This window comes from Saimiri boliviensis, chromosome 11 (assembly GCF_048565385.1).
Source record: "Saimiri boliviensis isolate mSaiBol1 chromosome 11, mSaiBol1.pri, whole genome shotgun sequence".
NCBI lineage: Eukaryota > Metazoa > Chordata > Mammalia > Primates > Cebidae > Saimiri > Saimiri boliviensis.
The window spans coordinates 30,288,199-30,303,580 of NC_133459.1; the positions used below are offsets into that span (position 1 = coordinate 30,288,199).

At 55.5% G+C, this 15,382-nt stretch overlaps 1 protein-coding gene across 5 annotated transcripts; it reads left to right on the top strand.

Annotated features, from left to right (window-relative positions):
* Nucleotides 1-2,835: 2,835 nt before the first annotated feature.
* Nucleotides 2,836-15,382, top strand: HCRTR1 (hypocretin receptor 1). 5 transcript variants are annotated; one of them, XM_039473756.2, is made up of 9 exons: nt 2,836-2,896; nt 3,300-3,368; nt 3,652-4,925; nt 5,071-5,249; nt 6,375-6,618; nt 6,996-7,111; nt 9,012-9,226; nt 10,498-10,619; nt 12,302-15,382. In XM_039473756.2, exons 3-9 carry the CDS (start codon nt 4,475-4,477, stop codon nt 12,490-12,492), a joined length of 1,518 nt encoding a protein of 505 aa, XP_039329690.1. In that variant the 5' UTR covers nt 2,836-2,896; nt 3,300-3,368; nt 3,652-4,474; the 3' UTR covers nt 12,493-15,382. The 5 variants fall into 5 exon arrangements, with proteins under 5 accessions (XP_039329690.1, XP_074236526.1, XP_039329689.1 ...); XM_074380425.1 differs by having other exon boundaries at nt 2,842-2,896; nt 4,583-4,925; XM_039473755.2 differs by having other exon boundaries at nt 2,843-3,368.

The following is a 15,382-nucleotide window of genomic DNA, read 5'->3' on the forward strand; positions in this document are numbered from 1 at the left end:
CAGAGTTTTCCTATCCACGTTCCCAGGTCTGTAGCGGCATTAGCAAGAGGAAACCCAATTATATTTCAATTACTCTAGTCTTAGCCAGACAGAGGTTACTGTAAGTCACATCAGAATTGGGAGGGAAGAGGAGGTAGCAACTGGGGCCAGTGCCTAGGGTGACACTTGATGATGGATATGACAGAGACCTGTGGCTCAGAGGCTCAGGATTAGATCAACAAGGCTGGGGCTGGCTGGTTCCAGGAAAGAGGTCATGTGGGCCCCTGTTGACAGACAGCTCAAGCTCAGCAAAGGCTTGAGGCCAGACCTCCCTGGGCAAAGGAGGCGCCAGGGCTGGGAGCCCAGCCTGGACATGGAGGACCTGAGGTCCCTGGGGCCCTCCCTTGGACATGGGCATTTTGCCAGGGGTTCCCAGAGGCCAGTGCTGTTGTGCCCGAGGATCAAAAGCCTGCAGCTCCTTGTAGGCCTTCTAGAGCCCTGCTGCTTCCTACCGCACCGCCCCCAGGATTTCCTCAGCATGCACCCACTCTCTCCCATGCCCATCTAGGCCAAATAACTGGCCTCTCCCACCCTCAGGCTGTGGCTAAATCTGCCAGATTCATGACCAGAGAGGCTGCGAGGTCTAGTGCCTCTAGGCCAGAGCCCTGGCTCCTGCTGCTGGCTTGAAAATACCTGGGCAGAGTCTGATGGGGGAGACAGAGAGATCTGCTGCTTGTGTGTGGCAGGAATCTCTCAGGACCCCTTGACCTGGGGAGCAGTCATCTTTGGGAAACCAAAGGATAAAGGGTTGGGGAAGGTTGGCAATTGACAGTCCTCTTGAGTGAAGCTGGGACGGGCTCTGTGCAACTGTGTACTGGGGGGAGTTCTTAGCCATGAGTTCCTCCCTACACAGACATGCATTAACCTGTATCATGACTTGGGGAACCTGGTGAGCCCCTTGCCCACTCCAACCCAGGGTATCTGGGAGGCCCTGAATTATGGAGATCTGCATTCTGGGTTAGGTTCTAAGCCTGAGCTGTGCTGAGCTCGGCTGGTGTCTCCACCCACACAGACAAATATGGAGCTGTACCTTCCACATCACTGGCTGCACCTTGTTTGCCAGCTGTCATTGGAGTGTCCCTGCGCAATCTGCCTCTCATCCCCCCCACATGGTGCATCCCCCTTCTCAGCCTCAACATAGCAAACAGTCACAGCTCCAGGTTGGGGAGAGAATGAGGGAGGGGGGGTAAGATGAGTCATTGCCGTGGGAACAGCTATACCAAGTTCCACATACACACACTCACAGAGCTTTGCACACAAAGGCATGTCCACACTCACAAGCACTAGTCAAAGCCACAGTTGAGCATTCAGATCCACACTGAGAAACAGACACCCCCTCACACATACACGTTCCTCATAGACAAAAAGGCCAAAGCACAGTGACAGATCAAAACCCAGACAGACACATCCCACCCAGGGTGATGCCAGTCATTAACTCAGAGCCCATACCCTGCTCATATGCACAGTGAGACACACACACACACACACACACAAACTGGATTTCCTAGACACACACCACAGCTCTTGAATTCAAGACTCAAACACAAACACACACATGTGCACACATATGCAGACACACATGCACACACACACACATCAGCCCCTCTTCTGAGTCCCTTCACTCCATCTTCTATCTCAGCCAGCACCTAGGGCAGACAGGACATCACCCACCATGCAGATGCCGTATCTGCCCAAGGACAAAGTTCTGCCTTGGGTTTAGCTTCAGTCCATCCTCCATCTCTGCAGAGGTGAAGGTCACCGGCCCTGCCCCTTGTGCTGCTCCAGTTCCTCTTCCACACCTCCTATGCCTAATGGTGCATCTCCAGAGCCTTTGAAAAGGGCTTTGGCTGCAATGGGAAAGACGGTGGTTACATCCCAGGAATCACCTCCCAGGAGGGAAAGAGTGTGAGTTTCAGAGGGTAATGTGTTAGGAAGGTCCTATCCTGAGGTAGGGAATAGCCAAGGTGACTGCTTGATGCTCAGGCAGTCACCCTTCATCTACCCTTGAGTGAATGATTTCCAGAAGCCCCAACCTTCACGCCTTTACACCTACTGTTTCCTGACCTTGAATACCTCGCCTGGAATACCACAATCCCCCTTGCAGGCTTACCTTCTTATTCTTCAGGTCTCCATGGAGATGCTCCTGCTCCAGGAAGCCTGTTCTCATGCCCTGGCTGAGTCCTCTGTTCTTCTGTGCCCCACAGCCCCCAGGTCCCTCACACTCTCCCCACACCAAGGAAAAATTGCCTGGCTGTGCCCCTGCCTCCTCCAGCAGCCAGAGAGACTTTGCAGGGCAGGGAGCCTCCATCTGGTGAGAGAGGCTGGAAGACCTGAGAGAGGCACAGGCTTAGCCCAGCTCTGCCTCTGCTGTGTGACCTTGGGCAAGTCATTGCACCATGTGGGTCCAGTGTCCTCATCTGTAAAATGGGAACAATAATAACTACCTCACCAGGTTGGTGTGAAAATTAAACGAGATCAGGCATCATGTAGCTTTATTAATATAACTCACTGCTTGGCACATAGCTTAATAAATGGTTATTTGTGGAATTAATGAACCCCCATTCCTGCCCCCACCAGCGTCCCTGTTTTGGGAGGGAAGCAGTAGGTATAACAAAAAGAATAATTGGGGGCAGATAGGACGGGGGAGGGGATGGGAGATGGGAGAGCAGGGCTCTCTGGCATCGTTGGGAGCAAGCTGTTCCAGCAGCATCCGGAGCTGGGCTGGAGGCGGTGCCGGCATCCTCTCTGTCTCACCCCTGTGACCCGCCTGTGCCGTCCTCCTCCTCAGTTAGGTGAGGCAGCAAGGAGAGGCGGGGCCGGGCTCCATCTCTGCACTCTGGCCCTCCGAAGCTGGCAGGTCCGCCGGCACACACTAAGTGCGCCCAGAATGCGGGGTGGCCAGGGGCATAAATGTGGAATGAATGAGGATGGAATGAATGAACGGGTGGACGCAGGAATGAAGGTGGGATGGAAGCGTGAAGTGGGAGGCGAGAAGGAACGAGCGTCTCCCTCCGCCCTGCGGGTCTCGGGGCTGGAAAACACGGAGCGGAGACCTGCTGGGGGCTCCCACCCCGCCCTGCCTCTCCCACCGGCCCCCGTCCCCGCAGCGCGCAGCCCGGCGGGGCCCGCGGCGAGCCACAGCCCGCGCAGTAGCCCGGGCTGGCGCTCAGACCCTCGAGCCGAGGCAACGCAGCCTAGGGAGGGGCTGCCCCGGCCCCCTCCCGCAGCCCCGAACCCCAGAGGTCTGGTCTTCCCCGCAGGAAGGTGAAGCTCCCGGTGCCAGGTCCGGGCACCAGCAGCGGAGAACGCCCGGGTCCCGGAGTCAACAGGTGCGGGGTGTGGGGGACCCCCCAGGCCCGGGATGGGGTTCCAAAGGACCTGCGGCGAGGGATGGGGGGAGCCAAGATTCTCGGGTGGTAATCGGGGTGCTGGGAGACTGGCTCCCGGCCGGCGCTGCTCTCCTCCAGGCAGGCTCCCGCGGAACCCCCAGTGCCCTCTCTCCCCCCGCCTCCCCGGAGCCCCCGCAACCCCCGAGGTGCAGGGAGGTCCCGCGGACGGAGCCGGCCTGTCGGCGTTCAGTGGGGTACCAAGGCGTCCCCTCTTCCTCCTCAGAGGTCTCCGGTGATCCGCAACCCTCCGGCACCCGGCGGGGGTCTTCCCAGGCCAGCCGGGTGAAGGAGGGGCTGAGTGCGGGAGGAGAGAGAGGCGGGGAGCCGGGCTGGCTGGATTTATGAATGGAGAGCGGCCAGCGCGCCAGAACAGCGGCTCCTGGCGGCCGTCGGGGAGCGTCGCGGCCCCGGGGACCCAAAGGGGACCCCGCAGGGGGCCTGGACGCCCCCATTGCTCCCAAGAGGTCGTCAGTCCCTCCCCGAACCACCCCCACTGTGTGGGGGGTGTGTGTGTGTGTGTGTGTGTGTGTGTGTGTGTGTGCTCGCGCGCTCGCGCGCGCGGGTGCCCACCGGAGGGTCTGGCAAGTCTGGCGGGTGGGGTTTGGGTCTCTAACACCTCCATTGACCCTGTTTCCCAACCCAAAATTAAAGCCTGTGAACTGGCTCAAGAAACATTTGAAATCGGGATGGCTTTTCCACCTAAATCTATGGTGTTTGGTGGGTTCGGACAGACCTGGCTTAGGAGCTTTGTGACCTTGAGCAAGGGACTCAATCTCTCTGAGCTTCCCTCTCATCTGCAAAGCAGCGTACTCTACTAAGAGTAGCTGGAAACATCCCCCAAACCACCTTCTCGTGCCAGGTTCTTGGTGAGGCATTTGGCATGCATCAGAGCTCATTACTCCTCATCTCGGCCCTGTAAGGTAGGTAGGGTTATCACCCCATTAGATCAATGGGGAAACCGAGGCTGAAAGAGGCCAGGTAAGTTACCTAAGGCAACTGATGTGGAATTGGGATGCAACCGAGGTCTGTCTTCCTCCATCAATTTCATGACTGTGAGAATTAAGAGGAAACTTACATGCAAAGTACCTGCCACACTCCCTAATGTTTCCTTCCTTCCCTCTTTCCCCACTCCTTTCTTTCCTTCCTCCCTTCAGGAAGTTTGGGGGCTGAGACCCCAAAACACCCGGGTGCAAGCTTCCAGATACTCTAAGGGGAGCAGTCTGAGGGCTGGCCCAGGGTTCCCTCCTCTCCCTCCACAGAGCCTAGGATGCCCCTCTGCTGCGGCACCTCCTGAGCTCATGGAGCCCTCAGCCACCCCAGGGACCCAGATAGGGGTCCCCCCTGGCAGCAGGGAGCCATCCCCTGTGCCTCCAGACTATGAAGACGAGTTCCTCCGCTATCTGTGGCACGATTATCTGTACCCAAAGCAGTACGAGTGGGTCCTCATCGCAGCCTATGTAGCTGTGTTCCTCGTGGCTCTGGTGGGCAACACGCTGGGTAGGTCCCGAGCTTGCCCTGCTGTGCTGCCGGCTTTCCCTGGGGACTGAAGGAGGGGTGTGCGGGGAGGGGCTCGCTGATTGGGCAGAACTAGGATGGGCGTGGCTCTGCCACCAGCTTGACCTCACCTTGCTGCACCCTGCAGTCTGCCTGGCCGTGTGGCGAAACCACCAGATGAGGACAGTCACCAACTACTTCATCGTGAACCTGTCTCTGGCTGATGTCCTGGTGACCGCCATCTGCCTGCCGGCCAGCCTGCTAGTAGACATCACTGAGTCCTGGCTCTTTGGCCATGCCCTCTGCAAGGTCATCCCCTATCTACAGGTGAGCTCTGCCCAGGCACCCCTCACTACTCCTTGTCACATCTGCACTAAACCCATGGCCTTGCGTAGGCCTCCACGACCCTCAGACTTGCCTTTCAGACAGGTCAGTGGCTCGCAACCCCTGAAGTGTCATCTTCTACTGCAAGCAAGAGCAAGCCACCAGATCAGACACTCAAGGACACAGACACAACCCCACACACTCACAAAGATCCCCCCCCGGTCACAGTCACAAACATATACATAGATACGTATGGACACATGTAGTCACCTCCAGGTACACAGGCACACAGTAGAGAAGAGGCACAAGCCCACAGAGACACTTACACAACACCCCAGGACTGCTCCCCAGTCCCAAAGGGGCAGACATGAGGGGGCCTGACAGAAACAGCCTTCTCTCCCTCCCGCACGGGCCAGGAAAAGCCCCAGTGGTGGAAACCAGGATGTCCAGATGGTGTTAGTGGGGCGGAAGGAAGACTTCTCTCGGTTTGTACCCTTCGATCCACTTCCTGCACCCCAGAGGGCAGGATCCACCCCTGGAGGCAATGCCCACACACCTCTGGCCAAGACTCATCTCTGCCTCCCAGAATGAGGATTTTTTTTCCTAACAGCCTGGGGAAGGGATGGCATTAGAGGGCAGAGAAATGCCTGTTGGATTTCCCACTGTTTTGAGGTTTCCCACTCAACTAGTTAACTCTGGTGACCCTGAGCATAAAGACAGAAGGATGAGGGAATTCTGTGCCTCAGTTTCCTCATCGGCAACAGGGGGGTAAGAGCACCTACTTTGTAGGGTTGTTGTGAGGATGTTAAGAACAGTGGCCAGCACATAGTAAGTTCTGTAGGTGCAAGTTATTATTCACAGTAGGGGTGCTCCTACCATGTGCCAGGTCTGAAGCTGGACATTGTTTCTACATGATTTCACTTGAATCCTGCCAGGTAGATGGTATATTCTTATTCTGTAGACAAGCCTCACAGAGGATAAGTGACTTGCCTACATTTGCACAGCCAGTAAGTGGTGGAATCAGGATTTGCCCTGCACTGTGCCTGCCGTCAGCCTCCTCACTCACCTGCTCTCCCATCTCTGAGCGGCCCCAAAATGACTGACTGACATTGTGTCCCCATGGGCCAGGCTGTGTCTGTGTCAGTGGCAGTGCTGACTCTCAGCTTCATCGCCCTGGACCGCTGGTATGCCATCTGCCACCCACTATTGTTCAAGAGCACAGCCCGGCGGGCCCGCGGCTCCATCCTGGGCATCTGGGCTGTGTCACTGGCTGTCATGGTGCCCCAGGCTGCAGTCATGGAATGCAGCAGTGTGCTGCCTGAGCTAGCCAACCGAACACGGCTCTTCTCTGTCTGTGATGAACACTGGGCAGGTAATGGTGGAAGCCTCAAGCAGGCATCCCCTCAGGTGCGCACTTTGGGAGCATGTACCCCTAGGGCAGGCATCTAGCAGGGACCCTTCCAGGGTAGGAAATCCCAGGGCAGGTATCTCCCTAGAGGACACCTTAGGCTGGCACCTACCAGGGATATCCCAGGGTGGGTACCTCCTCTTACGTAGACATCTGCTCTAGTGTAGATGTCCTTCCAGGATGGACACCCCACGCTGGACTCTGTTTGTCATGCTGGCTGCATGGGGTCCAGTTGCTCCTAGGCCTTGCTTTGGCCCTAGTCAGGACAGGGTGGCATTGCTAGCCAGGGCAGGGTGGCGCTCGCAGACAGGGCCTGACTTCGTACGTTTTGACCCCTGCAGATGACCTCTATCCCAAGATCTACCACAGCTGCTTCTTTATTGTCACCTACCTGGCCCCACTGGGCCTCATGGCCACAGCCTATTTCCAGATATTCCGCAAGCTCTGGGGCCGCCAGGTAAGGCCCACTCTGGTGTCACCGTGTGGGCTGGGGTTGGGGGTAGGGGTCTTCTGGCCTAACGGAGTAGACAGTCCTCTGCCATCAGCACATGCCATCTTGGCTGCAACCAAAGAGAGGGGAAGCCCAGAGACATGTCGAGCTCAAGGCGAAAAGCGCTAGTAGCCACCCTGGAATCAACAGTAGTAACACATCCTTCTAATATTAGTGGCTGCCATGTTTATTGAACCATCCGCTCCCGGATAGTCTCACGTCCTCTTAACATCATTTACTGCCCCCATTAAATATATGAGAAAACCAAGACCCAGAAGATCAACATAACTTCCCCCAAACTACTCAGCGAGTAGATCAGGAAGTAAAACCCAGATCTGTGAGCCCCCACTGCTCAGTTTAGTACCACTGCGACAATAAGAATAGCAACTCCGTCTTGCTTGCCAAACTAGGCACTTTGCATCCAATGTCTTAACAACCATCTAACAAAAGAAGCATCGTTACCCACGTCACAAATGGCAAATAAGGGCACCCACTTGCCAGAGCCTTCTGGTTCCAGGGCCTGTCTTCTTTCCTGCATTGCAGACTGACCCACAGTGGGTTTCCTAGGCTTTTTAGGGGTGTTCAGAGGCCCTGGGCCTAGCGAGTGGGAGTCCTGGGTTGGTGTCCGGGAAGTGAGAAAATGCAGTCCAGAACATGACCAGGCTCAGGAAGGGACTCTCACACTTGGGGAAGTCACCTGCATTCCAAAGACAGTACTGGCTTGCACCCAGGCCATGCCGGGCAGTGGGTGGAGACATGGACTGGCTGAGACCCAAGTCCTGCCTGGGAGGAGCACACAGTCCAGTAGGGCTCTTTCTGGGTGGCCAGCACTGCAGTCCACCCACACTGATCATCTGCTCCCACAACCCCCCAGCCAAGCAGGACACAGGCACAATCCTCCTCATTTGACAGACATGAAAGCCAGGCTGAGAAAGGAAAGTGAGGCGGCCAAGGTCATACAGCTCACAAATGTTTCAGCTGGCTCTAGACACAGTTTCCGGAACTGTAGCGCCATACCCCTCTGTTGTGGGTGACTCAAGCGTCCAGTGGTAGGAAAGGCTTCTCCAGGAGCCCAGAAACACCCAGGGTTATGGGCACTGGCCCAGGCCATTCCATGCTGCCCACCTGTTCACCCCTTGCCCAGGCCTCCCCACAGTCTGGTATGACCCAGGGGAGGCACAACTCACCCCCACTCCTACCCTCAAAGATAGTGTTGGAGATTTAGGGAGGATGGATGGGCAGCTGAGGAGATGTGGCCTGGGGCCTTGTCAAGGGTCCCCACCTCCCTAAGTCTGAGTTGCTTCATCTATACCTAAGGGCCAATAAGATCTTTCCACAAGGCATGTTGCAGGGCGTTTCACAATGAGCTAATGGAGAATCAAAGTCTAGGCCAGGCGCAGTGACTCGCGCCTGTAATCCTAGCACTTTGGGAGGCTGAGGCAGGGGGATCACCTAAGGTCAGGAGTTCAAGACCAGCCTGGCCAACATGGTGAAACTCCATCTCTACTAAAAATATAAAAATTAGCTGGGCATGGGGGCACACACCTGTAGTCCCAGCTACTCAGGAGGCTGAGGTTGCAGTGAGCCAAGATTGCACCATTGCACTCCAGCCTGGGTGACAAGAGTGAAATTCTATCTCAAAAAAAAAAAAAAAAAAAAGAAAGAAAAAGGAAAAGAAAGTCTGTTGTTCACTCTCAAGTCCAGAGTGTCTTTGTCATAAACATTAGGTTCCTTCCTCTTGCAATGGTTTGTTCCCTTTGCCCATCTCCACCCTGCCCAGGGTCCAGCCTTCAGTGGGCCCCACAAAAGGCAACCACCCTCCCAAGGTGCTATACCCACAGCTGCTATCTCTGTGTGTACTGGACAGATCCCTGGCACCACCTCAGCACTGGTGCGGAACTGGAAGCGGCCCTCAGACCAGCTGGGGGACCTGGGTGGAGAGCCCCAGCCCCGGGCCCGTGCCTTCCTGGCTGAAGTGAAGCAGATGCGTGCGCGGAGGAAGACAGCCAAGATGCTGATGGTGGTACTGCTGGTCTTCGCCCTCTGCTACCTGCCCATCAGTGTCCTCAATGTCCTTAAGAGGTGAGAGCATGGGGTATGGTTGGGTTGGGGAGAAGTTTGAGGTCAGGGGAGGGAGCTCTCCTTGCTTGGGAGAAAGACCTGGCTCCATCCCTTCTCCACTGTGTGACCTTGGGCAGGCAATTTCTCTTCTCCGAGTCTCTGTCTCCTAGGGCTATCGTGAAAATTCACGCATTCATTCACTCAGTCATCACATTTTAGGGGGCTAGAAATACAGTGAACAAGTGCACAAGACAGACCAAGGCCCTGCCTCATGGAGGCTGCATTCTAATAGGAGAGAAGGGAAGGAAATAGAAAACTCAATGTATATGATAATGTCAGGCAGTGATCACTGCTGGGAAGAAAAGCAAAATAGGATGGAGAGTGCCAATGGCAAGGGTTGGGGGGTTTTTGCTTTTGCTTTAGATATAACAGTTTTTTAAAAAGCAGCGGGCCAGGTGCAGTGGCTCACGCCTGTAATCCCAACATGTTGGGAGGCGAAAGAGGGAGGATCGCTTGAGGCCAGGAGTTCAAGATCAGCCTGGGCAACATAGTGAGACTTTGTCTCTACTAAAATTCAAAAAATTATCCAGGCATGGTGGCATGTGCCTATAGTTCTAGCTACACAGACTGAGGTGGAAGAATAGCTTGAGTCCAGGAGGTCGAGTTTGCAGCGAGCCATGATTGCACCACTGCACTCCAGCCTGGGGCTAGGCCAGCCTGGGTGACAGAGCAAAACCCTGTCTCAAAAAAAAAAAAAAAAAAAAAAAAAAGCCTTTCCAAGGAAATTGCATTTGGGCAGAGACTTGAAGGAGGTGAGAGAGCAAATCATGTATGTGTCTGGAGTGACAGCCAATGAGGGCCACAGGGTGCCGGGGAGAGAATGCGGGCTACTGGACAGAAGACAGTCTCACTTGGAGATTGTGTTTGGCCACTTCCTGGCTGTGTGATCTTCGGCATGTTAGTTTACTTCTCTGAGCCTGTTTCCTTAATGGAAAGATGGATGATGTTTATGACTCACCGTGTTGCTGTGAGGATGGATGAGAAAGCAGATGGGAAGCCCCAGGGAATCTGATGGCCAGGAGACTGGAGATGCCCACTGCAGAGCCTGACACCCTCCATGCTTAGAACCCCAAACCCTGGCCAAGACCTCAGATACAGAAGGCCAGAAAACTTGGATGGAAGTGGGCAGTGGGAACTCCTGCCCTTTACAGCTCAGGTTCTGTGAGCAGCGCTCCCCCAACACATGCACGCACAGCTACCCCATTTCTGACACTCCTCAACCCTGGGCCTAGGGTGTTCGGGATGTTCCGCCAAGCCAGCAACCGCGAAGCTGTCTACGCCTGCTTCACCTTCTCCCACTGGCTGGTGTACGCCAACAGCGCTGCCAACCCCATCATCTACAACTTCCTCAGCGGTGAGCAGGCTGGGGAGGCAGCGATTGAGGGTGGCCAACAGTCCACGTGACAAGTCTCCCCATCCCCAAGCCAGGGCCCAAATAAAGGGCAGCAGGCGAGGATGTGCCTGCTGTGGGCACAGTGATCCTGCTCTGGGAGGACCCACCCCAAGAAGCCCTGGCCTGAGTGAGAGACAGGCCACACTCCCCACAGTGGCCGGCACCCAGGATCCAGTTTTGCGATTCTGCAGAGCAGTGAGTGAGTAGAAGGGCAGGGGCTAGGCCAGCTCGCCCCCACTCCCATCCAGGTGCAGGCACAGCAGGACCTCCAATCAGCACAGGCAGAGGAGTCCATCTTCCCTGGCAGGAGTCACACCTGTGGGAGGAAGGCCCTGGAGCCCTGCCTGAGGAAGGATCGCACAGTCCAGGTGTCAGGGTTAAAGGAGGGTCACCAGCAGAGACAGGCTAGACCTGGGGAAAGGGCTTCCCCTGCTCAGCTAGACACACACTGGCAGAGTGACCAGAATCTCAGGGGTTGTCCCCTCTGGAAGTCTTCCTTCCCAGCCGCCCCCACTCCCACTCCAGGGCTCCCCTTTCTGCTGTCCCACCGTGCCCACCCTCTCCCTCTACCTCCCAGTCTCGGGGTGGTAATGGCCCTGACGCTGAACTCGGCAGAAGTGTGACTCACCAGCCCTCTGATATTGGGACTAGGCTTCTAAAGAACTGGTCCAGATGACTGTTCAAGCCTGGACAGAAATAATCTTTGAGGAACTATTAAAAGGTTAAAGAAGGGATCAGGAGTCAATAGTATAACCCTCAATGAGACTCAAGAATTACTCAGCAAGGCTGGCTGCAGGTTTCCAGCTCAGAAAAGAGAACAGAAGAGATGAGCCCTGTGGGGAGCAGAGGGCAGAGAGACTTCCTGACACATATGCCTTGATTTGGTCTATGTTTACTGAGCACCTACTGTGTGCTCAGCCCTGTGCTGGGCACAAGAGAGGCTGGCAGGCTAATGACACATGATCAAAGGGGCCTCATGCTGACAAAATCTGTTTCCCCGGTATACTTGGGCTGAACAAGGTGGTATGGGTGGTATGGTGGTCCCTCCTTCTCTTCCTCCCTCCCCTGCCTGCTTAAGAGAAGGGCTTTGGAATTCAAATTGGGTTTAGCTTCTGGCTGGGTGGCCTGGGACAAGCCACTGTTCCTCTGTGTATCCCATCTGTGAAGTGAGGAGAAAGGACTCCAGCCTCGCTGGGTGCTGGGATGTTCTGGGGGACAGATGCTGAGGCACCCGGCACATCGTGACTGCCATATGCAAAAGGGCTGCTGCTGCCGTCATTTTCATGATCAAAGGGCAGAGAGGGGACAAGCCTAGCAGCAGATAGTGAGCCCACATACACGCCAAGGAAGGCAGAGGTGACCTGAGGCCCCTGAGCCAGACACCACGTTTGAGCCAGCCTCTGAGCCAGAGCGCAGTCAAGGAATCAGATCGTCTCTCTTTGGCAACCTGCTCCAGGGCCTCTGTCCTCACTCTCCCAGGCGGCGGCGGTGCTGAGGTGGCCTCAGGGCTCTCCCTCCCAGCTCTGTCCCTCCCTCCCCACCCTCACAGGCAGCTTGGCTGGAGCTGCGTGGGTGTCCCTGGGCTCAAGGCCCCTTCCTGCTGCATCTGTCTCCTTATGGCTGTCTTTTGTCTCCCAACCAAGGCAAATTCCGGGAGCAGTTTAAGGCTGCCTTCTCCTGCTGCCTGCCTGGCCGGGGTCCCTGCAGCTCTCTGAAGGCCCCTAGTCCCCGCTCCTCTGTCAGCCACAAGTCCTTGTCCTTGCAGAGCCGATGCTCCGTCTCCAAAATCTCTGAGCATGTGGTGCTCACCAGCGTCACCACAGTGCTGCCCTGAACAAGGGCTGCCCTGGCAGCTCCAGCTAGGGGGAATCTGCCCCTACCCCTCATGGAAAGACAACTGGGTGTGGCAAAAGGCTGGTGCTTCTGTCCTGGGTTTCTGCCTGTGTGACTCTGGACAAATCACTTCTCCTCTCTGAGCCTGTGTCCCCTAAGCAGGGTTGATGTGAGGGTTAAGCATGTTGAAGCAAGTGGAACGCTCCTTGTAAACTGTGAAGTGTTGTGGACATGATTATCATTGTACTTCTCTCATTTGGCCATACCCCACCGTATAATCTGCCGCCATCATCCTTCCAAAGCTTGGCCATCCTCCCAAAAACCCCTTTTCTACCCAATTAAAGGCCTTCCCTGGAGGCTGCTCTAAAGGTCCCAACAGGCATTTCCATCTGGTCCAGTGGCTCCCTGAAGCCCAGGGCTGCACTTGGCTGGCTGTTTTGATGCCTGTGTGAACTAATCTGGGCCCAGCCTTTCTCCAGTGGGCCACAAGCACAGCCCCACCCTCACCAGGTGCCAAGGGCACACACCACAGACCCGACCTTGTTGGCTTTGTGGTGTGACAGAACACTCTCCATGGCCACTTGGCAGAGGCCAGCAGCCCGAAGCAACTGTAATTAAAAGCCTGGCACTGAATGTTCCCTTTCCTTGTCATTGCACAAAATCTGTGCTGCTTAGGTTAGGAGCAGAAGAAGGCGGGGAAGCTGGGGGGAGGGAAGACAAGAAGGCACTAGAATGCTCTTATCTGCTGACCTCCCACCACCACGACACGGGATCCCAGATGGACTCAGCCAGGCCTCGGCACACATGGTGCTGCTTCCTCATGCGGTGCCAATCCTGTGACGCCGGGACCTTGCTTAACACAACTGTCTGTTCACAGGCCCAATGGCCCGGGGAAGGTAAGGGCGGCATGGCGGGCAGACAGCAGGTTAACAGGCTGATTTACTGTTACCTTCTTGGAAACCAGGACTTGCATCTATTTTCTATGAACTCACAGGATAAAAAGAGAAAGCCACAGACTTGGCCAGACACGCTCCGTCTGCCACCGAGATGACTTTAAGGCTGCCAAACCCTGAGCCTTGTTGCCAGAGCAGGACGTGGAACACAGTCTCAAGTGCTACTCTGCTGAGGAACAGGGACATCTGGCAGGGGCCAGCTCTGCTATGCACACCACCAGGTCTGCTTAACTTGATTAATGGAGCTGCGGGCTCCCTCTGACCTCCCCTGTCAAGAAGGTAGGCAGAGCCTTGGTGCTGCCAGGGGCCCAGCTCAGGAGTGCTGAAGCACTGCTCTCTTAGGCACACCGCTTTACCCAGAGCAGGTGGAATGTGTGGTCTAAGGACGACACCTGCTCTCCACATGACTCACCAGCCCAGCCCTCTGTGGATGGGGCAGAGCCCCAGCAGCTGCCAGGAGGATGGGCTCTCCTGCCCATTCCACACTCCCAGTGGCCTTAGGACCCAAAGCTGTTGGCACAGTGCATAGGTAGGCTTGGAGGTGAGTGTGCAGGATGAGGTGTGAGGGCTGGCCCCCAAACTCAGAACCAACCATCATGCTCACAAGATCAATGCAGGTCTTGGGCTCGTCAGCCTCAGCTGAGCACAAAGATGAGAGACTGCAATTGGCAGCATCGGTTTCGGCAGACACTTGGTTCAGTGGGAACAAAGAAACAACAGGTGCTGCTTCCGACGGCTGCAGTTCTACCCCACGCTCTGCTGCCTGAACCCAGCACCATGGAGGCCTCGGCCCTCCACTCTGGGGGACTTGAATGAACTGAAGAAAACTCAGCGGAGGTGACCAGGATGCTGAGCGGGGGGAGATGCTCAGCAAGGGAATGCTCAAGAGCCCACGGCTACCTGGCCTAGGGAAGGGAGGACTTGGGGACAATGTGGCATATAGAGCAGGCTCCACTATGAAGGGGGTTAGCATGCAGAAAGGGTGACGTATGTCCTGGGTGGCCCCCAGAGAAAACCACAGCCAATGGTGGGGTTTTCAAGATGGCAGGATTTAGAATCCACATCAGGAAGATGTTTCTGCCAGTCATGGAGGAAACGGGTTGCCTGGAAAGGCACTGAGTTCTTTGCCACTGGAGGTTGGAAGCAGACGCCAGACTCACAGGGAGGGGGTCTGAAGGGGATTTTAGCTCTGGATGGGGGCTAGCCTCTGGGAACTGGATTCCATCTAATGCTGGGATTCTAGCACTACAGCAGCCCAGAGGAGAATGCAGCTGACCTGGCTGAGCCCGACACACCTGCTGGGCCTCACTGACCTGCAAAACAGTCAGTTACTTCCAACTATCCACTGCAGGGAGGAGAGCCCTGCGCAGGGCCTCAGAGCTCTTATCTTTATCTCAAAAAGCCAAAAGATAATCACCATTACCCAGTATAAAGCCCCCTGGCAAACTAGAATGTCTGATGTCTTTGGCTTTTGACTGAAATGTGGTCAGCTCATTACAGACACTCGGTGTAGACTGGGTATTATGCTGATCTAAAGATCCGACTTGCAAGTACAGATGTCTGTGCTTAATAAAAATGGGGGAAAGTTATGACTTAATAAATGGAGTTTGTCTGGAAGATAAAACTGGGGCCTGAGAAAATAGAAAAGGCCAAGCTATGAAGTTTGAGGTAGCTGCTTTCAGCCCACAATGCCAGCCCTAAAACTGCCATGAAACAGCTTCCTGAATAGACCTCCAGGCCAGACTGAACTGAACCCGGCAGACCCCCCCAGCTGGCTATCCTACACTTAACTTCACTCTGGCAAATGAGAGGAGCCCCACATAGGCCAAGTCCCTCCTGAACTGCTGCTTTCTGCATGGCTTGGTATATAGGATGTACTTACATAGTCACTGGAAGAATGAGTGGATGAACCTGTAGCTGAGAAATCATGGTGGAAAA